This window comes from Oratosquilla oratoria, chromosome 15, assembly GCF_046742065.1.
Source record: "Oratosquilla oratoria isolate Oo_2021 chromosome 15, ASM4674206v1, whole genome shotgun sequence".
Taxonomy (NCBI): Eukaryota; Metazoa; Arthropoda; class Malacostraca; order Stomatopoda; family Squillidae; genus Oratosquilla; species Oratosquilla oratoria.
Genome location: NC_134791.1, coordinates 31,865,920 through 31,890,112, shown reverse-complemented (window position 1 = coordinate 31,890,112; position 24,193 = coordinate 31,865,920). Strand labels below are relative to the sequence as shown.

The following is a 24,193-nucleotide window of genomic DNA, read 5'->3' as shown; positions in this document are numbered from 1 at the left end:
CTTATATGCAAACTGCTGGGAACCTTTTTGGTTGATGCTCATTGGATTCTCTTGATCTTTATTATATATTTCAATTAGTGCAGGGAGCATACTATGCTCTAATTTTTTTACATCACCTTTCTCAAACAACCTTACATATCTATAAAGTGACAGGTTACCTTTTACAAACTATCCCAGTTCTTTTTCTCCTCTTTTACCTTTGTAACTGTATTTCATTCCATTAGTTCCATGATGGCCTTATTTTTAATATTTATTTTCAATATCCAATATTTTGCATTTTTTGTACTTACCTAACTGTAATACACAGTGAGCTAAACTTGTGGGATTCTGTTTCTTTTTGTGTGTATGCATGTATGTAAATAAATAAATTAATAAATTCATGTTTATTTGAAAGAAACTGGCAGCCCAAGAGCTGAAAATTTACAAAGGTTGACAGGTCTACAGTAATATCTTAACAAGATGACAAAGAATATGGTTACAAAGAGGTCTAAAAGTATCTGATGCCTATACAATCAAGCACATGAATTGTCCAGCAAGCAGGCTGGGAAAGACTTAAAGCTAGTGGTATAGAATGAGGCAGCAAGTAGGCTGGGAAAGACTTAAAGCTAGTGGTATTAATTGAGGTATTATCACTGACAGTTCACCAGCACTTCTGTCCTTATGGACAATATTGCACTGCAGCCGAGAGATGTTTTAGGTATTATATGAGAGTAAAGTATTATTGGACTATAGGAGTACTGATGCATCACATTTGATTTATATGAAGTGGGACAGTTATAATTTGGAAACAAGTCCTTTCTTTGAGGATACACTAAGAATATGGGTATTGTTTCACCTAAAATTATGTGTAGTCACTAATTTAAGGGACTAGGTCAGGGAGAAAAAGGTTGTTTTAAGGGGTGTACCTCATGAACAGTGGGTGGGTCATCTCCAGTCATGAGATGGCATTTGTGAGATAAGTGTACTGTTCTTTAGCACATCAGTGTTGTCTCAAAGCATTGGTTATGTTGGTAGGAAGAGGGACATGGATGTATATGGGGTTTGTCTTAGTGGTTTGTTGGGTGTTCCTCCCAGAATTTCTGAAACATGTTTTGCGATGCAAACTGGAGGGCAAGACATTAGTCAGTTGCAGGCAGTGGTGTGGAGGCACCTGCCTTGTCAGCCTCTTTATTGCCAGGGATCCCTACATGAGATGGTACTTAGCAAAATAATACAGGTTTAAAACACAAAAACTGATGAGCCACAAGTGGATTTTGTAAATCATTGGATAGTGGGAGTGAAGTGAAAAGTGCTTCTAAGCAACTATGCAAGTCAGAAATTATTATAAAGGGTAAAGAGGGGGGGGGTGTATAAGGTGTGGTGTAGCAAGGGTAAGGCAATTTTTTATGGTAAAGACTGAGGTAAAAATGGGAAAGGGGACTGAGCACCTGTGTCTGTAGGAGATACTAATGCATAACCCATTCCATGATCACAGTAGGAGCTATCTGAAAATACGTTAATGGCAAATGAACAGATGGGTGTGAAAGATTCTTGCCAAATGATACTGAATATCATGTGGCTAAAGCCAAGGTTACTGATGGGAATAACCACAAGTCCCAGGTAGGTATTGTGGTTGGAAGCCTCAGGAATTTATGCTGGATTCACCATTTCCGGGCGACAGACAACCCTGCAAAGAAATCCTTTCCACAAGCAAGAACCAAACTAGCATGACTGCGCTCAGGCTACCAGTACCAACACAGAGTAGGCATGTCCATAGAAGTAAAATGACCCAGATACAATCACCACACAGAAGACAATTAACATCTCATCCTGCACTGTTCTACTTTGGCCTCACCCAGATAATACAATTATCTCTTGGATGACTTGTGGGTCAATCCAATGGCTGTTACTGGTTACTTGGAAGCTGTGGGTCTCCTGCAGGAGACACCTGGGGCGATAGATGTATTGGTTTACAGGCAGTGCCCTTATCCAGGTAGAAAAAAAATAAGCATAGACATGTTTTATTACCAAATGTGGTAAAAACCGTTGCTTCCGTTTGTATCTGGATACCAGTGCTGTAACCTGCTCTCAATCCTGTTGAAAGGGATACAAGGGAAAGATGCTCCAGTTTTCAGGAGACAGACCAAGATAATTTGCAAGGGCAGCTGAATAGTATGTTTGGGGAAGTAGTCTTCACCTGGTTTTGGAAAAGTGAAAATAATAACTTCTTTCCAGATGGTTGGGAAGGTACCTTCCATCCATAATTGTCTAGAAAAGGATTAGCATAAAGAATGTCATAGTTGGATTTATTCAATTTGTTATTATTATCTTTTATGAGGAGCTACATTTGGGATACTGGCTGTATGTTATTGTGAGGTTAAAATCTGCTCAGTAGCATGCAGCTGATACTTTAGAGGGTATATGGGGAACCCCTAAAGACCAGAGCCACAAATAATTTTGCCTGTGCTACAGGAAATCTCTATTCATAAAGAAATTATGCTACTTTATTATACTGTGACTGTCCCTACATTATGCTGTCCCCCCACTCTTAATACTGCCCTGTACCACTTCTCTGAATATACATTTCCTTTTTTGCCAAATCCTGTGGTAAAGGAGAAAGAATTCTGCCACCAAGTGTTCCCATTTGAGTCATAAAAGGTAACAAAAATGGGATGGGGATAGGACTAGGCATCCTACTCTCTGTAGCCCCAAAGGGCACATTCCTAAAAAATAGCAAAGGCATAAGAGTTTTCCAACCAGAACTCTAAGGTTTGGGCCTTTTAATCCACAAGGGTGTGGTACTAGTAGTAGTATCGTATGGCTTTCTTACACCTCCAACTTTGTATTTGCTAGCCAGTCTATGAATGTTTGATTTGCTTCATAGATAGTCTGGTAACCCCCAGGCACTGCTGTGATTGGGCAGTGCAGTACGAGATGGTCTGTATCTTGGGGTGAGTTATGACAAGATGGACACATTGGGGAGTCTTTGTAGCCCCAGCGATGCAGGTTAACGGCTGTTTAGCCTTGTTGTGATAGGCTGTTGGCTTGTGTCCATTCTCTTCTGGTTAGGTTGGAAAATCCAGGTAGTATTTCGGTTGGGTCTGTTACTAAGTTTCCCCCAGTGGGTAGTTTCCTTGTCCATTCTTCTTGCCAGGCTTCTTTTAGGTTGAAATTTTCGTTTTTTGTTTTAAAGAAAGGTTTTCTTGATTTTAGCCTCGTTATTAGTGGGGCCTCCTCCATTATTTGTTTGAGGGGTATATCTGCTGGAAGGTTGTCTATGCGTTGGTGTTGTTTTTGTATGGCATCCTCACGTCGTATATTTGGTGGTGCTATGCCACTCATCGTTGGCAGCCAAATGAGTGGTGTTGGTTTAATGGCCCCTGATATTATCCACATGGTTGCGTGGAGTTTATTGTCAATTTTATTTGTGTGTGCACTCTGAGCCCACACTGGTGGTACTGATGACAGTAAAAGGGAGGAGATAGGCAGTATGTTTGTGAGAATAAAGATGGATAAGTTGGCATTGAGGAGTTTTCTTTAAGGTTAATGTGAATGAAAGTAAAACTGGGGAGATGTGGGTCTTTGTAAGTGCATACAGGCCTGGTAATGGGAAGAGTGTAGAAGAAAGGGAGGATTTTTTGATAGATTTAAATGAGTGCATAGAGGGTTTAGGGAGAAATGTCAATGTAATGGTATTGGAAGATCTCCATGCTCGGGTAGGAGATGAACCAATAGATGGAGTAGTTGGGAAGTGTGGAGTGCCAGGAAAAAATCATTGTAGAGTTGATGGTGATGTGTCTAGAGTGTTGATGACAGCAAACACAGTGTTTATGAATAATGTCAAGCATAAGTACACATGAGAGAGGATGGTGGATGGAAGGGTGGTATGTAGGGCTTTAATGGACTATATACTGGTAACCAGGAGAAAAGTAGTAAGTTTTGGATGTATATGTTCTTAGGGGAGAGAGTGGGACAATATTAGATAAATTTTTGGTGGAAGGTAAGTTGAGAGTGATAGATGGAGAAAGTGAAAAAGGACAGAAGGTAAGGTGCTTTGAGTAAACTGCTTAAATGAGAAAGAAAAGGAGAACAAGAAGCTGAGAGAAGAGTGGGAGTGATGTATAGAGTAGAACTAAGAAGGATGGGGATGTTTCAAGGAAGGAGTCACAAGGTGTGCAAAGATGGTGTGGAACAAGGAAACAGGAGGAAATAGAAGGAAGGGAAGTGAGTGGTGGGGTGATGAAGCAAAGAAGGTTGTAGAAGAGACGAGCATTCACAGATTGGTTGTAAAATAAGATGAGAGAATCATATGAGGGAGAAGTAAAACATACGATAAAGGAGGTCAAGAGGAGAGCAGATGTGAAATGGGGTAAGTATGACAAATTTTTTAATAAAAAGATGTTCTGGAAGGAAATTAAAAGAGGAAGGGGAGGCAAATCAAGTGGAGAAGAGAAGAGAAGGAAGAGATAGCAGTAAAAGGAAGATGGGCAGAGTATTTTTGGGAATTGCTAAATGTGAAGGAGGATATGGAGGGAAAGGTAGTTGCAGTGGGAAGCATTAAGAAAATGACAGTGATGAAGAAAATCGAGGAGAAATAAGAAAAGATGAGGTGAAAACATTTATTTGATGAAAGCAGGTAAGGCACCTGGGTAAGATGGGTGTCATGCAGACTGTCTAAAGGGAGGTGCAATGATGGTGGACTGGATGGTGAGGTTGTTTAACATTTGTATAAAAGAGGGTAGAGTGCCAGAGGACTAGAGGAGTGCCTCTATAGTTCCAGTTTACAAAGGAAAAGTGGACAAGTGTGAGTGTAGTAGTTTCAGAGGGATCAGTTTGCTGAGTGTAGTTGGGACATCTCATGGGAGAGTTTTGATTGAGAGGATTAGGAGGAAAAGAGGGACTAATTGGTGAGGAAGTGTGAGTTTAGGGCAAGTAGGGGTTGTGGGTATCAGATTTCTGTGGTAAGGCAGATATGTAAGATTTAAGAAAAGCTAAGGATGTTTTTTGGGCCCTTATGGATTTAGAAAAGGCTTATGACAGGGTAGACAGGAAGGCACTGTGGGAGGTATTATAGATGGATGGGATAGGAGGAAAGCTGTTAAGAGCAGTCAAGAGTTTTTACAAGAGTAGTAAAGCCTGTGTTAGAATTAGAAATGGAAAGAGGGAGTGGTTTGAGGTTAAAGTGGGACTTCGCCACAGATGCGTTATGTTGCCATGGCTGTTCAATTTATACATGGATGGGGTGGTGCAAGAGGTAAATACAAGGATAATGAACCAGGGATTAGAGATGGTTAAAGAAAATGGAGAAAAATGGGAGATAAGCTAGTTGTTGTTTGCTGACGACACTGCGCTTGTAGCAGGATCAGAGGAGAGATTACGGAGTTAGTGACAGAGTTTGGGAAGGTGTGCGAAAGAATTTGAAGATAAATGTGGTTAAGAGTAAGGTGATGAGATGTACAAGGGGAGAAGATGGCAGCAAATTGAAAGAGTATTAATGGAGAAAGACTGGAGGAAATGGATAGCTTCAGATACTTTGGGGAGAATGTGGTGGGAAAGGGATGGAGGTGGAGGTAGAATGTAGATTGAGAAGCAAGTAAATGCCTTGGGTGATTAAAAAGTGTAATGAGAAATAGACATTTAGCAATGGATACAAAGAGGAGATTGTATGAATGGGTGATTGTGCCAACAGCACTGTATGGGGCAGAAATGTGGAACACAAGAGAAGAATTTAAATGTGTTTGAGATGAAATCCCTGAGAAATACAGTAGGGGTCACTAGGCTAGATAATAGTGAAAAATGAGGAGGAAAGCAGGGGTGTGAAGGGAGTTGGGAGATAGGGTTGATGAAAGAGCATTAGGATGGTTTGGATAAATGGAAAAAATGAGTGAAGAATGATTAGTAAAAGAGGTGTGGAAGGCAGAGATGGAAGGAGTGAACATGAGGGGGCGACCAAATATGAGATTGATGGATGAAGTAAAAGGGGCATTGGGAATGAGGGAGAAGGGAGAAGACAGAAGATAGGGGAGTGGAGAATGGTTGTGTATGGATGATGCTGTGATGCATGGGAGTGGATGGGGGATGGGGAGGTAAGGGAGTATGACCCAGGGCAGTGGCAAGATGGGAAAAAAAAAAAAAAAAAGGGAGTGGAGATGTGGTGATGATATGGGTGGGAGTGGATTTATGCCTTTGGCTACCTTCCTTGAGAGGTAGGAGGGGATGGTGGATGGGAGTGGGTGCTTGCCTTTTGACTTTGTTACCTCCGTTGTAAGGGGGAAAAAGCCCTGGTTATATAATTTTTTTCATTTATAAACAAAGGGCTTCTTCCGTCTTCTAAGGTAGGCAGTAAAGTCAAAGCCATGCTCCCACTCTCATCCACCACCTTTGTTTCACTATTAGCTCCTTGTGGATGAAAGGTCATTCCTGTCTCCTACCCACTGCCCGGGTCGGAAGCAATGCACCAAGACACAGCACATCCACAGCTAGTTGTATGTACAGGTCATATAATGTAAGTTGTCTAGGTCTGTTGCTTTGCAGTTGGAAAGTGAAATATTCAACTGCTGTAAATAATTAATGAATTCTTGGTTGGAGTGATCGTAAAGTCTAGAGTTGGTTGTGATTAAAAGATTTTCTTTTGAAATATGGATTTGAGGCCATGGTTTCAACTAATAACAATTAATGGTTTATCTTAGTTTTTTAGCCATTAGAAAAGGTGTGGAGATGGCTGCTACTTATCTGGAGGATAGGGATTGAATTTAGTTTGAGATTTTTTTGTATTTCTTACTTTTTATCATATTGGAGATGGGATTTCTTGAATTAAGTACTTATATGTAAATATGCCATGAGTTCAGCATGCCTGATGCATAACTTGGCAGGCATGTGCTCTTGCTGTTTTAAAGAGAATGGAATTCCCTAAGGTACTCTGGAGGTAATGAAAGGCTGTTTTCTTTATTCTTTGGTACAACCTGGATTCCACAAGAGAACCAAGTGTTGAAATGTGGATGGTAAAGTTATAAGGATGGGGATGAATGTTGTCGGATGCGATTTGTGAGATATATTAGTGTTGTGTCAATTGTTCTAAAATCTCCTACAATTTCAGGGACAAATGTTACATGTAAGGTTTTCCAGTTTGCATGTGATAGAATGGGTTGTTGGAGGTGGAGGGGTAATCTGTAAGGGGTATGAACAGAATAAGTTACTATGGTATAGGTATGATGTTACAGACTGCTCAAAGTCAAGATGTTATGGACTTAAGTTTACCAGCACTTCTGTCCTTGTGGAAAATCTCAACCCAATACCATATGTTATCTTTCATGTGTTAATCTAACAAGTCGAGGGCATTTATTTTGGTCTATTTTTTTTTTTTTCTTAGGAAGTTGTGGTAAGTTAATGGAGGTATTGGTGTGTTGTTGCCCAGGATCTCGTATATTGTTGTTATGGACTGTAGTTTCCTGTGGTTCTATCTGAAGACAATCTTGTACCACTGCCATACATTATCTTATATTTCATGTGCTGGACTAGTGTTTATATTCTGGTTACAAGTAATTTTTTGTAGGAAGTTATAGAGATAATGGAGGTATTCATGCACCCACGATTTGGTGTAGTCAATGTTGTTTGATGGGTTGGATGAGTGAATAGGTGATTGTGGCAAGGTGTTTTGTAATTTGGACATCGCAGAAGTATGTCTGGTATTATGAAGGAAAATACCGAGAGGTGAGAGTTGCTTCCTGTCATGAGGTAGCTGTGTGTGTAGCCATATCCTGTGTACAAGTGCTGTTTCAAAACAATGGTTATGGGAAGAGAAGGGAATGGAAACACAAGACAGAGTACCTTTATTAAATGACTAACACATTATTTGCCTGATAAAGGCACTTCCAGTCCCATGTTTCCCTTCCCTTGTCTCCCCATCCCTGTCTGTACAAATTCTACCATCTACCATATTAGTGTGAGAACAACCGTGGGACTTCATTGTTCTTAGGTGGTTTGTAAGTTGTAGATAATATACACAGTAGTGAGGATGGTAAAGAGTTCACTAGTAAAAAGGAAAAGGGATCCAAATTTTTTGGTTTAGGATACTGTTGACAACTTTTAGTAAAGATGGCAGATCTGCCATTCTTTTGCCATATGGATGGGCATTATGTAGGTATTTGTCAATTCATTATGGGTTGTAGATACTGTAATGGTGTGGGAGGTTGGGTTGGTAAGGGTCTTCTTGATGTGGTACAGATACAGTATTTTAATGATGTCTGAGTATGGTGGATGCTCATGGTGGGGTTGTCCACTTTTTATGTACAAGCTTTTCAGTGGAGTACTGCAAAAGGTACCTCTCCTGAGGCATAGGTCATGGGAATGTATAGGTTCTTGTATTCAAAGGGATGTGGGTGCAGTGAAGGAGTATGCTTGACACCAGTAATTCAATTTGCTCTGAATGGAGGCCTGGTAAAAATTCAAGAGCAATTGTGTCCGTTCCCCAATTTGTGTGGAATAACAGTTTACAGAGATCACAAGTTCCAAGGGAAGATGCTAAGGCGAGTCCAGGCAAGTCCATTGCTAAGGATCAGGCTCAGAAATAAAGTTTGTTCTACCACTAGGAGGATGGTGCTACCTGATTGCATTGATGGAGTCTCTGCAGCAATGTCTTCTACAGAACTGCATGGTGATTGATTCCAAGGTGTATAATGGAATCCATTGTCTTCTGTACACTTAATAACTCAAGTTATGCCTTTTTAGAGAAGGCAGCTGATAGGAGCTGGATGGGTTCTGACACAACAAGGCCAAGCCATCTCATAAACACTTTTTTTTTTTTGCTAGTAGGAGGAGGTTGTCATCAATAGCTATGGTGAAAAAAAGACAGGAGTTTCCTTGGGGGATTCCTTGTTGGGTATGAGACAAGGACAAGCTTCATCCTATGTGTACTCAAAATGTTCTGTGGGTTTAGAATTGGATATGAAGAGGGGTATAATTCCTTGAAATCCTTATGTAGCTAATGTAGGATCCACCATTTCAAGGCTGTGTCATATGATATCAGAGAATACAGCATAAGTTGACATGACAGAATGACATTCCAGTTGTCATTTTTCTGGGAGTTTATAGTTTGTAAGTGGCAGATGTTTGGAGGGTTTTTGTCCTTTCTTGGTTTGGCGAAGGGGATGATGATGACTTTCCTCCAGGAAGTTGGGAGAATGTCTCCCATTCTTGTTCTGTGGGAGAGTTTTAATGTAAAGAATATAGTGATTAGATGTAGGTGTTGTATCACGTGATTGTATTTGGCCATGGAGCAATTTACTTACAATTGGAGAGGGGTGTGAGACATTACTTCTCTATAGTTTTGGGAGGGAGTGTGGTATAAAGTTTGGTGGCTATGATTCAAGAGTAGTCTTTTGGAATACGAATTTCTGTCTGTGATTTATGTGGCTAAAGGTTTCTATTGTTTCTGTGTTAAATGCTCTTTGTGGCATATGAATTGTGTTGTTGTTTGAACTGGGGTGTCTATTAGGGTCAGGTTTTGATTTTGTTATAGTTCTGTTGTTAGGGTTTATCCCTGAGGCCACAAATTGTGAAAATTATTGCACTAGTCTTCAAATTCACCATATAGATTCATGGAATGTTTCTTTGTTACTGATTCACCATTGGCAGATTTTTTAGACTAAGATTCTTGAATAGTCCAAGTCATGGTCCATTTCATCTAAATATGGGTCAATTTGGTGGCTAGTAGGGCTGGGTAGGTATAGCATCTCCTATTGGGATCAGGGTTGCAGTCACCGATTGTGCTTGGGTCTGCTGATAATGTACATGGCAAAAATTATTACCTTGTATGGGGAGGGTGGGCCATTGCTTGTGTTACCAATGTAAATTGTTCTAGAGTTTAAGGTGTGTGTGTGTGTGGGGGGGGGGGGGCTCTTTGCTCTGTTCACAGGCTGTTGCACGGTGGGGCTGGAGTGCAACAGAGGGAACCTAGTTTGGGAAAGCTGTTGTTCCTTCCTTCTTCTTGTTCGGTTTTATTATTTATGATGACACCCTTGCCGAGGGTGGCTCCCCAGTCAGGTTAGGTTTGGGGAGTTTATGCTTACAGTCTAGCCTCTTCCCCATGTGAGGGTGAGCAGTGTGTAGGGTGCTGTCAAGCTGTGCTACTCCCTGATCCTACCACAGGTTGACCATTGGGCCTACACCACTACCCATGTGGGTTGTAACTATGAGCCTCTACAGATCACCATCTCCTACCCCCAATATCATCCACCATCATAGGATGACTTTTTTGTTAGTTGAAAGAATAAAGTTATTGTTATTGGGAGAATAGAAAGATAATGAATACTGTCAATAATAGATACACAGTTCTATACTAGAACCCTCAATTCCACTCGCCCAATCTTATATCATAAAAATAATACCAGCTGGAAAAACAATGCAGAACATACTACTCAAAACATATGCAACCTATCACTCATACCACACATACATCAACACAAAAACATTCACACCCACATCACCAAACAAGCACTTCAAGACAAACATCTAAACTCAATATTTCAACAGCCCCCAGACATCAAATATTTCTTGAGGTGGTAGGATTATAAGTACTTGGTAAGTGAAGAGACAGCATGGATGGGTTTATGAGTGAGTAGGTGGGGGTTTGTCTAGGTTCTTGTTTTTCACAACAGATGATATGGAGTTGAGTTTAGGGTTCTAATGACATTGGTAAGGGAAGGTAGGAGGAGTTTATATAAAAAGTTTCTGCATCATATAGGTACTCTCCCTTGATGTAGTTGTTCAGGTGGAGGAACTATTGGTGGGCAGGGAAGGGTTCATCTGATGGACTATAGTGCTTCCATATAACGACTCCAGTTTCTGATCATTCTGTACCATACTCATCTTTGGACTTCTGTGAAACCAATGGATTCCAAGTCTCTGAGACAGACTTCTTCTTTGTTAATCTGGTGTACTGTGCAGTTTGAAGATGCAGGGTGATATTGGGTGCAGTTTGTACATCTGGCTAGATTTGTCCAAAGTATTGGCAGTTGAAGCAGCAGGTATGGGTAGCATATCCTTATATAATATCTTAGCTAACTTATGGTTAGGTTAGAAATTGTTGATTGAAGGTATTGCTGTTGGGGTATTAATCTTTTGTACAGTTCAAGGTACTATTAATCTAATATTTTTTTTTTTAATATCTTCCTATTCTTTCCATTATTTCATCTGTCATATCATAATGGTGGGATGTTCACTACTACCACACTCGTGTTAAATATCTTATGTGGGTATGGATTGGGCTGATTGCCAGGGTTCTTAAGGTTTTGACCTTGTCACAGAGTTCTTAATCTTAATTCAGTTGTTTGGGTTTTACCTTTATATACATCATGATGAGGGGGCGTTCCTGCATTTTTTCTTCACATTAGTCATACTTTCATGGGTCATTTCTGATTTACTGACTAAATGTTCGGAGATTTTAGGATTAAGAATATTGGGTAGTAAAAGTCAAAGACCACTTCATCTTGGTATGGGTCACACTGATAGATGGTAGGGCTGGGTAGGCTTAGGAATGCAGTCACTTAATATGATTGGGGTGGCATTTACTGATTGACTGCTTAGGTTTGGAGATAAAGTTGATGACTGTGATTGTTATGGATGGGGGAGGGGGTCTAAGCCCTCTTTGCTCCATTCACAGAATAGCATTATGGGGTGGGATGGGAGTGCATCACAGGAATTTTGGTCTCTGGAGGGCTTCTACCTAGTTGTATTTTACGGGACCCGTTTTTGTATATCTCCACATCCAGTTTATTCTGCCCCCTATTTCTTGTTTTAACATTATTATTCTTATCATTACTATCATTCATGCCACATATGGGTGACCTTGATAAGGACACTTCCTGTGCCAGGCCATGTTTGGAGCATCTTTTCTGGTCCTCTCACTGTGTTGGGCAAGTAGACCAGATTCTGAATAGGTCTGCCAAGTTTTGTAGGCTGCTGCTGAGTTGTGCTGCTCTCTAGTCCTACCAAAAGGCAACCACTGAACCTAGAGTGCCACCTGTGTGGGTAGTGACTAAGGGTTCCCAGATATCACTATCTCTGCTCCCACTGTCATGCACCATCTCCAGAGGATTTTTTATTGCGAGCTGAAAAAATTGAGTTGTTGTTATTTTCTGGGAGAAAAGTTTGACAGTCATACTGTCAGTCTTGGTCACTGCCTCACTCTTGGCATAAGAGTGAGGCATCAACTCCCTGATGGGAACAACACAGACACCATGAAGTGGTGCGACATCAGTTAGTTTTCTTTCAGGCTGCCCTCAAATCCTACTTCAAGGTCTTGTCTTCCTCTTCTAATGCAGTAGACCAGACAGAGAGGGCCACAAAACCTCAAAATGAGATTCATAGCAGATAAGGAAAACCTCACTCCTGCCTTAGGTCTATGTATGTATATACAGTACATTCTCACACACACACAAGACAACAAAGATCTTGAGAGGAAAGATCAGAGCTGTAGATTATTGGAAGAATAAGAAGAAAAGAAGGAGAAAGAGAAAGAGAGAGAGAGAGAGAGAGAGAGAGAGAGAGCGAGGGAGGGAGAGTGTGAGAGAGACAGACAGACAAAGAGAGAGGGGGGAGGGGTTTAGATACCACAGATGCCTGGAGTCATACCTAAGTAGAAAGTTAATTTCAATTGCAGACAGAAAATTCAAAGTTTTGGAGACTGGTATTAGCTCAAAAGTTTAATTATTCAATGGAAGGCAAATCACTTAAGGTAAAAGAGGGTAAAATTCTGGGAGTGTTGATAAGGGACAACTTGTCACCTAACAAACATATCAGTAAGATCTGGGGGTGGGGGGGGACAGACGGACATGCATGGAAGGTTATTTTTCATTACATAGGTGAAGAGATGATGGAAATATATGTCATAGAGACACTAATCTCTCTAAGACTGGAATATGCAGAATTGCATGGTCCCCACACAAAGTGAATCATACAAGTAAAATCAAGAGAATATAAAGAGATGCCTCCAAAATGATTCCCAGGCTTGAAGAGGTTGTCATCATCAAGGTCACAAAGAAAGGGGACTTGATTGCAGTGTTCAGAGATGGGGAGAACAAAGTTGACAGCAAATACCTCTTGATTTTGGGATAGGAGGGTATCACAAAGTCATGGACCACATACCTGAAGGATGATGATGGGAAAAATAAAAACAAAAATAAATGAATAAATAAAATAAAATTATATATGTATAAAATAAATATATAATATAAACAAGGTACCTCTCTGAAAGGGGAGAATTTATTATGTTAAACCAAACCAGTGTAACTGCCTGGAATAGCTTAAAGGATGATAGAGCACCACCCTTACCCATTTTTTAATTCAAAAACAAATTATGATAATTGGAAAATGTGAAACAGGACAGGATGACATGAGCATTGCTACCTTCCTATGTACTACATAACATCTACATTTATCTATATAACAAGAGGCTTCATTCCCCTCATAAGAGAGGTATTCAGCCAAGGCAGGTACTCACCCTCCAACCATCCAATACTTATTTGCTTTCCTATTTATCTTGGCTCCTTGTAGGTGTAGAGCCATCCCTGGCCCCTGCCCACTGGCTGGGTCAGAAGCAATGCAGCAAGACACAGCATCTCTACAGCAAGGCCCAACAGCTAAAGCTGGTTTACCCCCACTTCATAGACATATCAACCCTCCCTCCATTTCCACTCGCAAGTAATTAGATATTAAGAAATCCCTTCCGGCAGCATCAATTTATCATCCACTCACAACTATTCTTCACTTAAACTTACCTCTTGCCCTCTCCCTTCCCAACTTATATTCCCCTCCACCTCATCCATCCATCTTGTTCTCGGTCTTCCCGAAGTTCACTCCATCTATCTCTACCTTCCACACTCCTTTTGCTGGTCTTTTTTCACTCATTCTTTCATATGTACATAGTGCATAGCATAAGAAAAAAAAAAAAAAAAAAAAAAAAAAAAAAAAAAATATATATATATATATATATATATATATACACACACACACACACACATATATATATATATATATACCAAAAAGTCTTTCTTAAGATGGGGGTGGGGGGATGGGGGTTAACCCAGTCAAGGCATTCACCCATCCCACAACCATCCAAAATCTATTTATTGTACCTTATTTTAGTTCCTTCTGGATCCCTGCCCCCTGCCCATTGCTTGGGTCAGAAGCAATGCAGGACACAGCACTTCTGTAGTAGAACCTGACTGCTGAAAATGGTTTACCCCCACCATTTCATTACATGGCAGCCTTCCCCAGTATACCAAATTAAGTTATATACAGGGATGAAAACATGATGGAAAAAAGGGGGATATGCAGCACAAGTATGGTCCCCATACAAAGTGAAAGATAAAAGAAAGATCAAGAGAATACAAAGAGCAGCAACCAAAATGATCCCAACCTAATAGATTCATACAAGGAGAGGTTAGAAGCATTAGCCCTGCCATAGTGTGAAGACTTGATTGTGGTGTTTTCCAAACACATGTAATTTCCTTGAATAGCATATAAGCTGATATATAGTTCAAGCTCAAACTATACATTAATTAAAAATGAGGTATGATAATAAAAAAGTGAATGAAGGATGTGAAGATATAGTTTTCCATACTAATGTGTCACCTCCAGAAGTAGCCTGTGTGATGACATAACACAAGCTGGTATCATACCTGAATTCAGTGTGTTGTGATAACTGGAGAATAAGAGACAGGATGACATGAGCAAAGCTCCCTCCCTGTACACTACAATTAAGTACATTATGTAAATACACATACAGTGAAGGCCCTCTCTCTTTTATGGAGGGTGGCCAAGTCACAGGTAATCATATTATTCTCAGTACATGGGCCCATGTTCAATCACTCCCAAGTCCTTCTGTTTTATACGGATTATATTACCACTCCTTTTACATTCCCATTTGGGTACCTCTTCACTCTTATCCAATTGTAGGACATAACACTATTTGATGTTGAACTCTTATTTTCCAATATTGCCCCTGCTTATAGTCTTCTCACATTTTGCAGTTCTCCAAAACTATGCCCATTCATAATTCTCTTCATTGTCTGTGTGTCTTCCACAAACATACTGATGCAACAGGTCACCTCCAGCACATCAATCAGAAGCAGCAAAAGGAACCAACAACTAGTACTCGCAAGTAATGGTCCTGGAAGATGGACAGTTGAGAATCATGTCAATGCCACACCTTTAAAACCTGTTAATACCCTCACCTCAACATGGAGGTGCTGCTCTAAGGGGTTAACACTTTATATCTGGATCAGGCTCAAGATCTCTATCAACTTTTGTATTTCCTCCACCTTTTCACACAAGGACAGTATGTCAGTAATTACACTAACTAGACAAATACAAACGTGATTCTGTGTCCAGTCCATACTGCCACAATAAAAATCTGCTAGAATAACATCTGTATTTTATTTCTAACCCAGTTTCAATAGTCGTTCTCTATCCTTTATAAAAGGCTAAATTTGGACCATGTATGCATTTCTCTTGTTTTTGTATATAATGGTGTAAAGATTATGCTAATCACAACCTTATGATGTATTACTTCAGTGTTTTCATTCTCTGAATACATATTTATTATCTTCCCCTGCTAAAGATCACAACTTCCCCTCTTTACATACTCTCTCTTCTCCACACATAAGCATTCATGTTCAGTGTTTCACTGCAGTTCATTATATTCTTATTAAGCATGCTATGTCCAGTTTCTTTTCCAGATTATTATTATATATCACATCATGCACTTTAAAAACTAAACCATCCACATTTGAATATATTGTGTCAGTTTTTGTTTCACTGTTCTTGTCAGTGTCCAATATGTACTTTCTATTTACAAGAATTGCAACTTGTAATAAGCCCCCTTCTTTCCCCTAGTTATTTCTCACCTATCATGATTAAAGGCAAGACCAATTTTTGCTACATACTGATGTACAAGCAGGATCAAATCTGGGGAGATGAAAACTTGTCTTTTCTCACCCAAACATCAAAACTTTTAATTTCTAATTTTCACTTTTACATTCATGCAAGGTGTGTAAAATAATGGAATGCCTATTCTATTTCAGTTAATCATCTTTAAACCTACAGAAATTATAAAAATGAAAAAATGAACTAGTTCTTTGCTTCATCCAGTGGTTTGACTCCATACTGAACTGGAGATTTTCCCGTCAAAACCAATACTAATTTGTACCAGCCATATTAAAGCGAGTAGTGCATCTGTATTTTACCTAACTGTATTATACAGGAAAAGAGCTATGCTCATGGAGGTTCCACCTGTGCATGTATGTCTGTGTATAAAAAGTAAGTGAAAATTCATATACTGCTTCATACATTTTTTTTATAAGATGCAAAGGATTTTTGTAAATTCTTCCAGTCACCACATGCCATAAATCTGAGCACTAATTTGTGCTGCATGCATGTTATCCACCCTGTAGCATAGAAAGTAATCTTACAGCCTGGTCCTCCCCATATTGTTTACAATGTCTGAGTAATATGTTCATTTCTTGTAAAAAATAATACATAAATAAATAAATAAATAAATAAATCATGCAAATAAATTTCTAAGCTCAAACATCCCAATGAAAAAGCAAGTTTTTCTCTGTAAATGTTAAATATAAAAGTTATTCTTGCAGTTACTTATGTGTTATTTCCTAATGCTAATACTTCTGTTATACTGGTTATGCTCATATGGTCAAATCAGAGGGTTGGTTGGCATCCAACAATACAAAAATCATTAATAGTTAAAAGGGTTAAAAGTCAAGAATACAGTATTAATCAACTTTAATGCACAGTATTGCTTACAGAGGAGTGCATAGCTTGCAATGAACAATGCACTAGGTTCACTACTGCATCCCCTATACCCAGTCAATTTAGAGGCACTATCAGTAGCACCATAAGTAGTAGCAATAGTAGAAATGGTAGCAAGTCATAAGAAGTGGTGGTGGTGGTGGTGGCGGTGATGATGATTGTGGTGGTATTGTTGGTGGTGATGATTGCAGTGGTGGAAATAATTGTGGTAATGATAGTGGTGATAGTAGTACAGTAGTAGTAACAGTAGTAGTAGTAGTAACAGTAGTAGTAATAGCAGCAGTGGTAGTAGTAGTAGTAGTAGTAGTGAATATAGTACTAAAATGATAACAGAATAACAGCATGGGTTAGAACCTACTTACCATTGATAATCATGATTGTAAATGGATGATGATAAAGATCTTTGAGATTCCTGGATACAAACTGAAAAATGGTGATGCTTTACAGGCATCCAAGTCTACCCATCATTACTAGTGCAACCCCAAACAAAACAAAATAAAACTTTTTTTTTCTAATTAAACTTTGACACATGTCACCATCACAATGGCATCACATAAAAAGTATTTCTAAATAGATGGTTCCAGGATCTTTCACAAAATCACAACCAACCACAGACTTCATGGAGGATATTGGCATCTCCCAAGATGGTATTACTTGCTTTGCCTTACCTACTAACTTTCTCTTTTTGGCATACTATTTTTAAGTCTTTTCACATAATCATCATAAAGGGTGCCATTGATGCCATAACTCAAATTTAATGTTGTGGTAAACAATCTAATGAAACTGCGGAAGAACAAATAAAGTTACGTAGATCTACAATACTAAATAAACATAAACAAGAAATAAAAAAGTTTACTTGGATGAGCCAGCTACCTCCATGAAGGATCCAGTCACTTGGCACACTTGATTATCAACATCTCAACTTCCAAATCAAAAAGAAGCCACCACCACTTAACTTTTGAGTTTCTAAAATATTCACATCAGCCTTACAAACTAATACTGTTTGCTAGACCTAAATGTGCACTTATAAGTACTTCTACTTACACTTTACATTTGCACATACCAAGAGGAAAATGGGGATTACTGGATGGTCACATCCATGTATGGCACAACATTAAACATTTTTTAGGAAAGCATGGTAAGAAAAATACGCCACATTGAAAATTAAAGTCAGTCTTCCTTAGACTACTATTGATACACAAGACCATGATAGATATCCTGAAATTAGTATGCATTAACCAAATTACAAATGTTGATGCACTTTTTTTAAGTACAGACCATGGTTAAGTACAACAATGAAGTGATGATTGCAATAATTATATACAAAATTGGGTGGTAGGAAACATTTCCCCAAGGTAGCCTAACTCTTGGCACTTTATCACACAATGTTGCTGCAACATTTCCTCCTATTCTCCACTTCCCTCCCTCCCTCTATTGTTCCTGCATTGCATAAATCTCATTGTACCCAGTAATAACTAATCATTTTTTTCATTTCAATTCAAAAATTTTTGCCTTTTGAAAACTGAACAAATATGGTATTGTCGTAATTTTTTCAACCAATTAAATTCAAATCCACATTACATCTATATATGCACAAATTAGCACATTTTTTTTAACTATCATTATTATTATTTTTCTAAGAAAATTTATTAAAAGCTTTGATAAAAGATGAAGGTAAAAATCATTCATATAATTCTAAGAATCAAAAATAAAAACTATCAAACAAAATTGGCAAGAATAAAGGAAAAAGTGCATCAAAAGTCACAGCAACAAGAATATGGATAAAAAATATTATGTGAGAACAGCTATATACCAAGTATAGCACCGTGGGATCCTGAACCAGGTCTGCTACCGTAAAAGGACGGACAAGAGTAGTGTGGACATGTACACACTATAACAGTCATAGAAACTAGTAGTAGTAGTAGTAGTAGTAATAGTAATAGTATCAACAGTGGTAGCTGTAGCAGTTCTTTAAACACAAGTAGTTGGCAGTAGTTACTTGAACAATACAACTGCTGCTGTCCACATTACCACTTTCAACTTTTCATCTTTATAATCCAGTGTCCTTTGTATTGTTCACCACCCTTACACTATGAGCACCTAGCTATCCATATCATCACCAACATCATCATTGTCATCATGATGTACCACTACATAACATTTTCTGGTCTAACAAAGACAACACTAACAGCATTTGTAGAAGCAGCAGCACCATTGTGATTGGTTGAGGAAGAAGAGTTCAGCACCAATGGTAGGACTTTAGGCTATGCAAGAAAGGGTGAAGTAAAACTAAAGGAAGAAATTCTGAATTACTTAAAAAAAACATTAAGGAATACTGATCTATATATAGGCTTTGAACAAATCATAACTTACCACTAGGCTATCCAGTGAGAAAAAATGTTTGTTAATCTACAGGTCCCTTGGTCTACCAAATACATGGTGCAATTTTGTTATTAGATCTAATTTTTCTTCACCCTCCTTTAGTTCCTGTCCACTATCTTGCAAAGCCCTAATAAGCCTTACATTTGTGACCTTGCTTTGATTCTTCAGCTGCCTTCTACTTTTGAAAATAAATCCAAAACATTTAACTACATAACACTTAAGTAAATAATTCCATCGATTGAGGACACTTATCCAAAAATGCTATGAGATTCATTCTTACGACCATAAGGGGCATTACAGCCACCTTTTGCCTTACAAAGTAGTCATCTACAAAATAAACAAAAATATTATCATAGTTCATAACAAAATATTTTTCACAATTATTCTAATTTAATTCAAATCTTCTATGGGGGTAAAGCCAATAGGGAAAACTGAAGTCAGCACCATCTATAAATGCAAGATATTTTTCTTCTCTTGACAATTTTTTTTTTTGTTTTCTTCCTGTCACTCACTCCATTCTTCTCACTAAACTGATCTCCACAAAAGTCAGAGCTGTCACAACACTTGATGAGGAATCACAGCTGCCATTTGTATTAACTTGCTTACAATTCTTTTCACAACTGCTGTCTGTTCACAATATCATCTTTATTTGCACATCATGGGCAATTCATAATCACTACTTTCCACCACAGCAGCTTTCTGGACTTTATGCTTATTTACCAATCTTTGACAAAAACAATCCTATATAGCATGTTATTTGATCTTACAACTTCCAATTCATAACATTCATTCATTCAATGAGCCTTCACCTTGTTTCACACCTACCCTGTCTCCATACATTTTAGCGGAGAACATCTACATTTTCGAAAGAAAGCATTTCTTTTTCATATTCATTGTGATGATTCAAACCAATCACACTTATCAAGGAGAGGAAAACATATTAAAATAAAAAAATAAAATGACTGTTGGTCTCCTTTCCACTTTGCTTTCTCCATACGTATTGCAAGTTTCACTATCACTTCTGGCATTTCCTTCATGCATATTTATTCTGCTGAAGTGTGTACATGATTTACTACTGCTGACAAAACCTTACTATGATGCAACCACTTACAGCCTTCAAAGCACAGACCAAGAGTTCAACCCTCTACGTTGCTAACTGGGTGGTCATAGTCATATAATAGTAGTAGTGGTAGTAGCAGCAAGTAGTAGTAGCAGTAGAAGTAGTAGTGGCAGTGGTGGTAGTAGTAGGTAAGCAGTATACTAGTAGTGACATACCAACACTTTGCAGAGCCAGCAGGCGAGTGAGAAGGCACCCCACAACGCTGTTAGTGGTGGTGGTGGTGATGGTGGTGGTGTATCCTAGGGGTGAGTGGTGGTGGTAGTGGTGCCTCAGTGCTGGTCAGTAGTAACACGAGGGACACAAGAGAAGGAGCCCGGGGCAGGTTAGCAACGCGCCAGGTCAGCTGAGGGACCAGGATCATCCAGCCAGAGGGAAGTTAACAGAGAAAAGAAATGGATGTTAGTACATTAAACTGGTGCATGATGCCCCCAAAAAAACTAAGTTTTATTTATACATAACTAAGACCACTGCACTATATACCCTAAACCATTCTCATGACAAAGCTTATTAATATTATTAATTACTATCATTATTATTTACAAGATCCCACCAACAATCATGGATCTTATAGCTGTGTGCATGCATACCCAACCAGCAGGCTATATGCATGTGTGCATTTATGTGAGGCATATGTGAGGCAAAAGAGGCATGTGTATGTGCTTACCTATATGTATCTTGCAGGGCTGAGATAGATCCTCTTGGTGCCCCATGTTCACTAAACTACAATTTGGGCACTTTATATTGCCTACCATACCTTTTTTAAAAACTATTTATACCCTGAGCACCTTCCACCTCTGCTGGTATTTCATTCCATTCTTAAATTGTCCTGTTTAGGAGGCTGAACTTTGTTTTAATAATATTCTTCAGTTTCATTCACTGGAGGCCCAGAGACCCACAGCAGCCAGCAACATTCCTCAGCCACCCCCTCCCCAAATGATCCCTTGAGAAAAACCATTGTATTAGTGGTGTTACTATATCACTGGCTAGGATGAAGAGGAAGAGGCAAGGAGGGAGGTGGAAGCGGGAGAAGGGAGAAAGAAGGAGGGGTTGCAGCAGCAGCAGGTGGAAAGGACAACCATCATTTGTCAGCTCTCCTTATTAAAATAATTAAATAAATAAATAAAAGAAAAAAAAAAAAAAAAAAAGAAAGCGAGAAAGAGAGAGTTAATGTTTTAAAAAGATATCTTGGGTCTAGTCCAGATATCAAGTGTCAGTCTGGGATGGAGAGGCAAGGGTGTAGACAGAATTTAAAGATGGGTGGCTGGGAGATACTTCTTTCCAATGTTATTCTTGCAGGACCACAATGAGCAGGTACATATCACTGGCCCATACACATACATACACACACACACACACACACATATATATATATGTACATATCACTGGCCCATGTATATATATACATTTTTAAGGCTTGACCTTTTTTCCTTTCATTTTACATCAAAGGGATACAACCTTTCTTGTTCATGATTTTCCTCCCATTTGTAAAAGATACTGTGGCTATTTCTTCATGTCCTCCCATGCAGTTCTGTAATTTGGCAATATTTTCCTCTTACTCCTGTAGTCTTTCTACAAAATTTTACATTATACAAACTTTGCATAGTGTGTAGTTGAAAAATAGAAAAACCAGGACATTCACTTAAGCTATGTATATCTTGATCAGATATATCTAGTTTAGGTTTTGAAATTTTTTAAATGTATTTACAACTTTCCTTGCCATTTCAATTCATGTCCTGGTTAATGTTGGTTGTTTGTGTCAAAGCAACAAGTGATAATTATAATTTTTTTCAACATGAGAGGCTATAATATGTAGTTTATTGAACCCCTTTATGATCATCATACTGGTGTGTGCAAAATACTGACCAGTATTCCCTATTTTCCATATTCCACTTGAAATGTTAGTCATGAAATGGCACTATTTAACCAGATAAAAATCAACAGGGACCAATGGCAAATACCTGCAAATGGTGGTGGTCCAGCAAGGTCAATGTCTTAGATTCACCTCTCTGGCATCCATCTTTAAAACTCATCCACACCCTCACCACCATCAAATTCATCTCCATTTCTCTTAATAAAGAGCTGACAACCAACAACTGTTCCCCTTCTATTATAATCCTGCAACATTGTAACTTCCCCACCTTAATGAAACACAGACTACAGGCAAAACAAATCTAGGAGGGTTCAAGAATCACTGCCAGCAACTGCGGAGTTAGGTTTCATGTCAGTCCAACTTGAGGCAATCATTACTACATTTAGGTTTCTTAATCCAACACTTGCCAACAGCCACTTGTGAGGATGTTTGGGACCAGGACATAAACCCACTTCCGCAATTGACAGAGGACATAAAAATACCACCATTTCTCAGAGTGGGTTCATGTCCTGGGCCCAAATGTCCATGCAAGTAAGTGGTGGTTGGCAAGCGTTGGATTAATAGACCTAGGTGTATAACACATTTACATTACATTATTTACTCACTTATGAAAAATTGGAAACTAAACTGAATAAGATTTTCTTTTTTTGTACAGTTATATGACAGAGCAATGCATTTTTCTAACAAGAAACAGTGACAAAGCAGGTAATCTGCAAATACAACTAAACTGACTGACCAAATGCTTAGTTTTGTTTTGGTCAACTTCAATATTAAACAATCAAGCAATGAATCATTAGTTTGACAGATTCACTTTGCTTTCATTCTCCGACTGTAAGCTTTTTCAGTTTAATGGAAATGTATTTACTTATCAGTAATTTTACATGACTGACAAACCTCAATATCACCCCAAAGTTGTCAATTGTTTAAATTTTTAACTTAAAAATTTCCATATGTTTAATGTTTGTAGAGTCATTCTTGAACAAGTATGCACCTGTTATCAAATATTTACAACTGTAATGTTCAGGAAAGTGCAATGCTCAAAGGCTCCTATCCTATGTTGTCAAATTTTTACTTGACAATTGGTTTATTGATTAAACCACTACCTTGTCTAGGCTATTTCACAAATTGACACACTTATACAGAAAAATGTATTTCTTTATATCCTTCACTATTAGTTTTGTATGCTCGTTTCATAAACTGAATACAATAATCATGTTGTACTTTTCTTCTTTCTTCTCATAAGGGCAGGTCCATTTTGTTAATATTTCATAATGAGGTCTGTGAGGCTGGGGCCTATTTTTGTTGCTGTTCTTTATATTCCCTTGAATCTCTTTTATACCCTCTTTGTGTTGGGATCACACTGTTATATACTCGGATTTAGGGCAGATCAGGTTCCATCAGTTTCTTCATTTCCATGTTGTGTTCATCAACAATCTTGTACATATATTTTTCATGACCAACACTGCTAATTCCTTCTCCTCTTTTGCTTTTGTAGCTACAGTGAACTCTTAACTTGGCACAGAAGGTGTTGAAGCCTTGTTGGGTTACATGCAATGCAGTTATAAGAAATAACGTTTCAACTACCACCATAGGCACAAGCATGTGAAATAAGAATTCCAGACGAGTATGGGTTAAACTGAGCACTATGTGATATGGGATGTGAAGGCTTAATATGTAATTCATACATAATAACTTTGCCTATTGCCAATTGCAGAATTGTTGAAATATTTCCATTTCCTACATATTTAAATAGGATTCCATTGTGTATCACAAAGCTAGCTAACTCTAATTTGATTTTTTTTTATTTAAGCAATATACTGAATGAATTTTCATTTCCTATACATTTGAAAAGGATTGCATCATGCACAGCATGGGATTGAGCACCTTGTGAAGCAGGAAATTGGAACTCAAGAGCTTAAAACAATTTCATTCCAAACATGACGAAACAAGACTGCATCAGGCAGCCTTACATGATATGTATGGTCGGTTTATTCTAACTCGCCACTTTGCAGATTTTA

At 38.5% G+C, this 24,193-nt stretch overlaps 1 protein-coding gene across 9 annotated transcripts in view; it reads right to left on the bottom strand.

Moving 5' to 3' along the window:
- Positions 1–24,193, bottom strand: part of how (protein held out wings) — a 211,299-nt gene that overhangs the window by 47,304 nt on the left and 139,802 nt on the right. For 5 of the 9 annotated variants that reach the window (XM_076198746.1, XM_076198749.1, XM_076198745.1 and 2 more), the window contains one exon: positions 16,762–20,580. The exons of 1 other annotated variant lie outside the window; for it this stretch is intronic. In XM_076198746.1, coding sequence (XP_076054861.1) covers positions 20,330–20,580 — 251 coding nt within the window. In that variant the 3' untranslated portion in view covers positions 16,762–20,329. Of the gene's footprint in view, positions 1–16,761; positions 20,649–24,193 lie in introns of those variants that run through there. 3 more of the 9 variants (XM_076198750.1, XM_076198754.1, XM_076198752.1) reach the window with 2 other exon arrangements.